The sequence below is a fragment of the Hemiscyllium ocellatum genome, chromosome 10 (genome assembly GCF_020745735.1).
Source record: "Hemiscyllium ocellatum isolate sHemOce1 chromosome 10, sHemOce1.pat.X.cur, whole genome shotgun sequence".
NCBI lineage: Eukaryota > Metazoa > Chordata > Chondrichthyes > Orectolobiformes > Hemiscylliidae > Hemiscyllium > Hemiscyllium ocellatum.
Window position 1 is genome coordinate 95590893 of NC_083410.1, and position 9390 is coordinate 95600282.

General features: G+C 40.9%; 1 protein-coding gene across 3 annotated transcripts in view; it reads right to left on the reverse strand.

The window, feature by feature from the left end:
* Window positions 1-8892, reverse strand: part of rmnd1 (required for meiotic nuclear division 1 homolog) — a 70270-nt gene extending 61378 nt beyond the window's left edge. The window contains exons 1-3 of one of the 3 annotated variants that reach the window (XM_060831055.1): window positions 8790-8892; window positions 6052-6163; window positions 3275-3703 (exon numbers count right to left, since the gene is read on the reverse strand). In XM_060831055.1, coding sequence (XP_060687038.1) covers window positions 3275-3685 — 411 coding nt within the window. In that variant the 5' untranslated portion in view covers window positions 3686-3703; window positions 6052-6163; window positions 8790-8892. The remainder of the gene's footprint in view (window positions 1-3274; window positions 3704-6051; window positions 6164-8789) is intronic. The other 2 variants (XM_060831056.1, XM_060831057.1) reach the window with 2 other exon arrangements.
* Window positions 8893-9390: the final 498 nt, after the last annotated feature.

Consider the following 9390-nt stretch of genomic DNA (forward strand, 5'->3'; position numbering starts at 1 on the left):
ATTACAGTATAGTGGCAGTGGCATGAGGACAAAAGGGGAATGTGAGATAGCTTTGGCAAACAGGGCTATGGAGAATCCACAGGGATTTTATAAATATATTAAGGACAAAAGGGTAATGAGGGAGAGAATAGGGCCCCTCAAAGATCCAAAAGGCAACCTACGTGTGGAACTGCAGGAAATGGGGAGGTCCTACATGAGTATTTCACAGCAGTGTTTACTGTGGAGATGGCCATGGAAGATAGGAATGTGGGGAAATAGATCGCGACAACTTGAAAAATGTCGATATTACAGAGGCGGTGGTGCTGAACATCTTAAAACTCATAAAAATGAATAAATCCCTAGGAGTTGATCCCCTAAAACTCTGTGGGAAGCTAGGGAAGTAATTGTTGGGCCCCTGGCCGAGATATTTGGATCATCGATAGTGACAGGTGAAGTGCCGGAAGACTGGAGGTTGGCTAACGTGATGCCACTATTTAAGAAACTTGTAAGGAAAAGTTTGGAACTGTAGACTGGTGAGCCTGACATCGGTGGAGGGCAAATTGTTGGAGGGAATCCTGAAGGACAGGATTTACATGTATTTGGAAAGCCAAGGAATGATTAGGGATAGTCAACAATGCTGTGTGTGTGGGAAATCATGTCTTGTAAACTTGATTGAGTTTTTTGAAGAAGTAACTAAGAGGATAGAGTGTGGTGGTGGAGGGTTGCTTTTCAGACTGGAGGCATATGACCAGTGGTGTGCCACAAGGATCAGTGCTAGGTCCACAGCTTTTCATCATTTATACAAATGATTTGGATGTGAACATAGGAGGTATAGTTAGTAAGTTTGCAGATGATACTAAAATTGGAGGTGTAGTGGACAGTGAAAAAGGTTACCTCAGAGTACAACAGGATCTTGATTAGTTGGGCCACTGAGGAGTGGCAGATGGGAGTTTAATTCAGATAAATGTGAGCTGCTGCATTTTGGAAAGGCAAATCAGAGCAGGACATATACATTCAATGGTAAGGTCCTGGGGAATGTTACTGAACAAAGAGACCTTGGAGTGGAGGTTCACAGATCCTTGAACGTTGAGTTGCAGGTGGATAGGATAGTGAAGGCGGCGTTAGGTGTGTTTTTCTTTATTAGTCAGACCATTGAGTTTGGGAGTTGGGAGGTCACATTGCAGCTGTACAGGGCATTAGTTAGGCCATTTTTGAAATATTGTGTGCAATTCTAGTCTCCCCCCTCTTGGAAGGATGTTGTGAAACTCGAATGGGTTCAGAAAAGATTTACAAGGACGTTGCAAGGGTTGGAGGATTATGAACTATAGGGAGAGGTTGAACAGGCTGGGACTATTTTTCCTGGAGCATAGGAGGCTGAGTGGTCACCTTATAGAGCTTTATAAAATCATGAGGGGCATGGATAGGGTAAATAGACAAGGTGTTTCCCCTGGGGTGGAGGAGTCCAGAACTAGAGGCATAGGTTTAGGGTGAGAGGGGAAACATTTAAAAGGGATCTCAAGGGCAACTTTTGCACACAGAGGGTGGTGTGTGTGTGGAATGAGCTGCTAGAGGAAGTGGTGGAGGATGGCACAATTACAATATTTAAAAGGCATCTTGGTGGGTATATGAATAGGAAGGGTTTAGAGGGATATGGGCCAAGTGCTGTCAAATGGGACTAGATTAGTTTAGGATATCTGATCGGCATGGAAGAGTTGGACCGAAGGATCTGTTTCTGTGCTGAGCATCTCTATGACTCTAAGTAACGCCAGAATAAATGTAACAAAGTAGAAAATATTCTGGTGTAGCATTTCTTACTGGCTGAGCACAGATCTTAAAAGGAAAGAGAAGAGGAATTATTTCAACGAACTCTAACATGCTGTACAACACAGAGAAAGAGAGGAATGAGATGTGACTGAAAAAATGTTTCCAGTGAGATCTTTCAAATGCCCTGTTTTTTATATATACTGTGGAATTGATATACAATCCAGCCCTTTTCATCGGATCAAATCAGGATCTTCTCTACAGACCAGCCTTCAGGCTTTTCCCCCAGGCAGAAATAGTCATGTACTGCACTTGTACCAAAAATCAGAACACCAGCTGCACAGAATTTTCAAGCATTCATCAATAAAGCACAACCGTTTTGTTCAAAAAAATTTAGACATTTCCTTTTAGCTTTCAAAATAAGGAATCAAAATAATTCATTTAAAAGCACTCTACAATTTGATTGCTTAGAATCCTTACAGTGTGGAAGCAGGCTATTTGGCCTCAAGTCCACACCAACCCCACGAAGAGCATCCCACCCAGTGGTAGTGTCCCAAACTCTAAGCCAAATCAGTTCTCCAAGCACGGGGAAATACCTGCTTCTAAAGTAAAACTTGGAGCAGTATTCAAATCGATTTTAAAAAGCCTTAGTTGAGCTCTTGCGGCTCAGTGGGAATATCCCTTCAGAAGGTCTGAGTTTTAAGTTCCAACTGTTCCAGAGATGTTTCACAACATGTCTGAAAGGTTGATTAAAAAGGTCTAAAAGTGCTTCATTTTCTCTTCTAGATATTTTCTAATCAACCCACCTCAGAAATGTTACGACACATCCTCGAGTAATTGGGAATTGAACCTTGGCCACATGCTCAGAGGTAGGGACACTATCACTCTGCCTCAAGACTCCTTAGTTAGTTTTTATTCTAAGCATTTTAATCGCATCAATAAGTACCCAGATAGTAGGTCCTCAAATAGCTTTCTGTTGGCATCCACATGTATCTTTGTTAAATTCAGAAGTGGGTGTATTGGAGAGGTTGTACTTCTGTTCAGTGACCATTAATTTATAACTATCCTAGCCACAAGCTCTTGTGAATTAAAATTCTCACTGGTCAGTTAATCTGTTTTCTTTCCCTTCATGTCCTCTAACTCTGAAATTTTCCATCTCAGTTGCTCCTTTAGTCACAAGAGCAAAACAATCTAGAATATGGAACTCTATAGTAACAGCGATCACAACTTCATGAGTACTCTCCATCTGAAAAGCAAATACTACTAGCTTCTTGTTCTTTATCTGTTCTCCAAACTGAAATCCATTGACAAGTATTACAGAGAAATGCTCCACCTTGTGGTTCAACCAAGAACTGGTGACTGCACCAATCCATTTGGACATCATTGGCATCTAATTCCAATAATCAAACTTATTGCTTTTAAGCATGAATAAAAAGAGATACTGGGACACAGTATTTTAATTTTATTGACCGAAATAATATAGCAAACCTAAAGAGTAGTCCGTTAACAAGAAAACCTAAAACATTTTGTTTACCTCCACATCTGCAAGAGCTGGCTGGTTGGTCCTTGATGGCTGTTTGGTCCGAGGGCCTTTAAGGGGTCTTTTGGGTGACAGTACTTTCTGTTTGGGAATCATTTTATTGCTGCTTGTCACAGTAGAATAAAACAGTTTCCTTATGTTTGCACATTGTACACAATTTAGAGATTGCCAATGCAGCATTTGCACAAAAGCTGTCCCTTTTGGGTTGAGAGAGCCTGGTACCAGCCTATAGTCTGGTGATCTTCCATCTTGGCCTTTCCATGGGCAGCACAGAGCATTTCTTTGAAAATTGCTATAGGGCCTAATCCCAAGGAGCGGAACAGTTCCCAGACAGGATCGCAAACAGGAAGTTCTTTTCATTAAATGTGCAGATAGTTCCAAGATTCTGAGCAATCTGACAGTCATGGTTAGTGGACAATCAATCTAAAGTGGGAAAAAATATTTTTTTTGGAGAATTTATATTCATCACAATGGAAGCATTATTACTGTTTCTTATCACTTCTCTCACATAAGCTATCATCATTCATCTGTATTTGAAAAGTAAAATCCTCTTCAAAGTAGGAGATAAAAACTGTGTTAGTGATACAAATCAATTAATTGCTCTGAACTGCTGAGTAAGCACTTAGTGTATTACATTTAAATTAGGCCTGCAAGGATTATTAACTATCTGCCTTTCTCTGATATTATCATGCCATCATTTACCCAATCATATAAGCTAAAAATATCTGATTTAAATAGTAACCATCTTGTAGGAAATGCAAAGTTAAATCCCGATCTATTGTAATTCAGTTCCAAGTGCCACTTGCTTGTGCTGACAAAATAAATTGAATACGTTACTATGAGATTGCAGGATTTTCACCATTTTCCTGTGAAAAATGGAAGCCACCAGCCTTGTTCACTGTATAATGTATTTCTGAAGATCATTTTCAATATAGCATAATCAGGAGAGTGACTGAGAGGGTGAATGTGCAATTATATATTTTAGAACATAGAACATTACAGCACAGTACAGGCCCTTCGGCCCTCAATGTGAAACCAATCTTAAGCCCATCTAACCTACACTATTCCATTCTCGTCCACATGCCTCTCCTATGACCAATTAAATGTCTGTAAAGTTGGAGAGTCTACTACTGTTGCAGGCAGTGCATTCCACGCCACTACTACTACTCTGAGTAAAGAAACTACCTCTGACATCAGTCCTTCATCTATCACCCCTCAATTTGAAGCTATGCCGCCTCGTGCTAGCCACCACCATCTGAGGGAACAGGCTCTCACTGTCCACCCGATCCAACCCTCTGATTATCTTATATGTCTCAGTTAAGTCTTTCAATCTCCTTCTCTCTAATGAAAACGAAAACAGCCTCAAGTCCCTCAACCTTTCCTCGTAACACCTTCCCTCCGTACCAGGCAACACCCTAATAAACCTCCTCTGAACCCTTTCCAAAACTCCCACATCCTTCCTGTAATGCGGTGACCAGAACTGTACACAATACTCCAAGTGCAACCGCACCAGAGTTTTGTACAGCTGCAGCATGATCTCATGGTTCCGAAACTCGATCCCTCTATCAATAAAAGCGAATGCACCATATGCCTTCTAAACAGCCCTATCTATGCGCATGGACACCGAGATCTCTCTGCGCATCTACACCTCTAAGAATCTGACCATTCTTGTTATTCCTTCCAAAGTGAATCATCTTACACTTTTCCGCATTAAATTTCATTTGTCACCTCTCAGCCCAGCTCTGCAGCTTACCTATGTGCCTCTGTAAGCTACAACATTCTTCAGCACTATCCATAACTATACCGACTTTAGTGTCATCCTCAAATTTACTAACCCATCCTTCTACACCCTCATCCAAGTTGTTTATAAAAAATGACAAACAGCAGTGGACCCAAAACAGATCCCTGCGGTACACCACTAGTAACTGTCTTCTTTCAGCTAGCCAATTTCTGATCCAAACTGCTAAATCACCCTCAATCCCATGCCTCCGTATTTTGTGCAGTAGCCTATCATGGGGAACCTTATCAAACACCTTACTGAAATCCATATACACCACATCAACGGCTTTACCCTCATCCACCTGTTTGGTCACCTTCTCAAAGAACTCAATAAAGGTTTGTGAGGCATGACCTACCCTTCACAAAACCACGTTGACTATCCCTAATCAACTTATTCCTATCAATATAATTTCCAACACTTTACCCACAATCGAAGTAAGGTTCACTGGTCTCTAATCACCAGTGTTGTCTCTACTCCCCTTCTTGAACAAGGGAACATTTGCTATATTCCAGTCTTCTGGCACTATTCCTGTAGACAATGGCGACAAAGATCAAAGCCAAAGGCTCGGCAATCTTCTCCCTGGCTTCCCAGAGAATCCTTGGATAAATCCCATCCTGCCCAGGGGATTTACCTATTTTGACACTTTCCAGAATTTCTAACACCTCCTCCTTGTGAACCTCAATTCCATCTAGTCTAGTAGCTTAATTAGATACTTTTTGATACAGTAATGAAAATGTATAACTAAAATCACATGATCAACAAAATTAAGATGACAGAACTATGGAGCTATACTAAATTAATGGAACAATAAAAATATTGCAAAGAAAAGAGAAAATGGGGACGAAGTGGAATCACAGTATTACCTCTAAGAACTTGTACCAGTCTTTCTTGTTAAGTAGTAGAAGCTAAGCTATAGTTAATTACTCTATTTAAAAGTAGCCAAAATATAATGTTTTATATGGTTTAACAGAAGAGGGTAATCTGTACATACCAGATTAGCCTAATTTCAGTTTTCAGGACTGGAGCTGTTGGTGGTAAATTTCTTCAGTTCTCGACAAGGACATTGAAATTAGCATCAGTACAATCATAGAACTGAGTGGCCACTTTCAAAACAAAAGAAAACATAGAAAGTTAGACCCAAATTAATGAATTCAATAAATCTAGGCCCCCCATTTTTAAACCACTTCATCGACTGACAGAAGCAACATTGACTGTAGTCATGTAACTTATACAGTATCTTTCCTATTGGATGAACGTAATGAGAAGCTCCAAGGAAATTTAAAGAGTCACATTACTTCAGACAGTCCAGTTTTAAAGAGATTTTTTAGCAATGCACAAAATAAACTTGAAAAATGAATTAATTTTAATTACTGGATTTGTCAACGTATGCTCACAATGTAGTGCTGAAATCTTAATTGCTCAAAATGTAAATATACTATTGGTTTTGATAGAAACTGAAGAAGCAAAGTTCTTGAGAGAGGAAAAATAAAAGCTAGCAATGACCAAGTAGCAGAAACAGAGGAGAGAGGGGATAAGGATCAAAAGGAAATCAAAATAATGGGGTTGGCTCTGGAGGGGTCGAGAAGTGGACATACAAATGAACAATATTGAAACATAAATTAAGCAGCATGGAAGAGATTAGCAGGAATACACTGAGGTCATTAACAAAGACAACAATAACCCCTGCATTTATAAAAATGCCTTAATATAATAAAGCATCCCAAGATATCTTACAGTAACATTTTAAAACAAAGTATGGCACTGAGCCACATAAGATGATATGAGGGTTAATGGTCAAAGAGGCAGATTTAATACTCGTCCTGAAGATGAAGAGAGGTAGAGCTGATAAGTTCTGACATTGCTTCTCTAAACCTAAGACCTTGGTAGCCAAAGGTATAGTTACCAATTCTGCCTCAATTAAAATTAGAGATGAGTAAGGAACTAAATGGGAATTCCCACCTTGGTGTCCTCCTACTTCTCATCTGCTAAATATCTAACAGACAATTTAAACCATTTAGAAACAGTAAAGTGGGTCGAGACAAATGTGGTGAGGTAGACTGACACTGCCCAGATTTACAATGTGCTTTCTGAAGGTATCGTCAAGGGAAAGTATGCAGGAATGAAATATGAGGGGCCAAGGATAGATCCCAGAGGCAATATCACAACAAAAGGCATGTGAAGTGAGGTTTCTTGATGAAGAAAGCATGGTGTAATTATTGTGATAAGTAGTATTGATTTAACTTGGTCTGATAAGTCTGATCATAACTGTTGCTATTGATGTGCCTTTGCTGTGAAATGAGAAGTTCAACAATTTATATCTGGTCTGTCTGATCAAGTATTTTCACAGTCTGCCTTTATCAAGAAAATGAAGGATAAAAGGAAAATATACAACTATAAGATCATAAGGCCTATTGTTAAAACTGTGGGCTATGTCATAATTTACTGGAGATTGCCGGTATACCCCACTTTGGAAAAGGTTCAAACAACTTTGAGTGATTAGCACTGCTATATCCAAGAGAAAATACAAGGTAAAATCTGCCAGTTGTATCAGATATTTTATAACAACTATTCTCCACAAGAAGTTTTACACGCTTACTGAAATGCAGCAAATACCTCATTGATAAGCTAAGTTTGGTGCCCCCTACTACACCAATTGCAATCTCCTTACAGGGAAATAATTAATAAATAGCACAACTTTAAAATTAAAAAAAACACTTCTTGCAAACTGTGTTTAATTATTAAAAAGTCACAAAATTGCTTATTTTGTTGTTCAGCAAGTCATCACGAAGTTATTTTGATATCAAAAGATATGTTGCTTCAGCTCTCATCTTCACTACTCTCTCTTCAATGATGTTATAAAAGTTTTTTTTGTACTTGTGTTAATTCACTTTATTATTCTATTTCTCTCTACCAAATGGAACAGATTGATAGGACACCCAGAACCAAAGAGATTGTTAATGGTGGTGAAGACTAAATAGAGATGTAGAATGGGTGTAAACAAAGGTGAAAAAAAGATAGTCCACTCTTTTGACATCAAAGTCAACAAAGACAAGACTCTGTTGTGCACATGGGAAAAGGTGGGTTACACAAGAAAAACCAAAGACAAAGAGATTATACTGTAAAGGTACAGAATTTAATACTGAATCCTAAAATCTTTAAGTAGCTAAGCAGAAAATGAGGTATCTAACTTGCATTGTGCTTGTTCGGGATACAGAAGCAGCCCAAGTCAAATGTATGCTTGGGAGCACGTTGATCTATTGAAATGACCAGCAACTGGAAGGTTGAGGCCATTCTTACAAACGGGAGGTGTTCCACAAAGTAGTAATGTGGTCTGCGTTTGGTCTTGCTAATGTTAAGGAGATAGCACTGTGAGCAGCAAATAGACTAAATTGAAATAAGAAAGCCACTGATTTTATTACCAAGAGAATAATGTTGCCCAGAAAAAAAGTGGCTGGGCAAAGACCTCAGTGATATCTCAAATAAACATGTGCCAGTATATCATTCCCCACAGCAATACAAGAAGTGACTCTATGGACTTTGTTGCTGCTTTGTGAGAGAAGAAACACGAGGGCCAGGGCAAGTGACAAAGCGCGCGTGCGCAGTCGGTTGGGGGCTCCGGGGAAAGGTTCCGGTGGCTCCAATTGCAACTAATTCCCGGGTCATCTAAAACAACATCACCCAGGCTGCCTTCTCGCACCACCACCACCATGCCTTTCTTTCTTCACGCACCTCAATCACTGATCTCTTCCTCACGGTCCCTAACCGCCATCCTCACACTTCGTGTCGGTTCTGAAACCTCCTACCCAAGCTCGCGCTTTTCCCCGACACCACCCCCCACAATTCGCGCACGCGCAATGGGCTTCGGTTTCACTCGTGCTTTTCCCCAGCTCCCCCGCCCTCAATTCGCGCACGCGCAATGGGCTTCGGTTTCACTCGTGCTTTTCCCCAGCTCCCCCTCAATCTGCGCACGCGCAATGGGCTTCGGTTTCACTCGTGCTTTTCCCCAGCTCCCCCTCAATCTGCGCACGCGCAATGGGCTTCGGTTTCACTCGTGCTTTTCGCCAGCTCCCCCTCAATCTGCGCACGCGCAATGGGCTTCGGTTTCACTCGTGCTTTTCCCCAGCTCCCCCGCCCTCAATTCGCGCACGCGCAATGGGCTTCGGTTTCACTCGTGCTTTTCCCCAGCTCCCCCGCCCTCAATTCGCGCACGCGCAATGGGCTTCGGTTTCACTCGTGCTTTTCCCCAGCTCCCCTCAATCTGCGCACGCGCAATAGGCTTCGGGCTTCGGTTTCACTCGTGCTTCTCCCCAGCTCCCCCTCAATTCGCGCA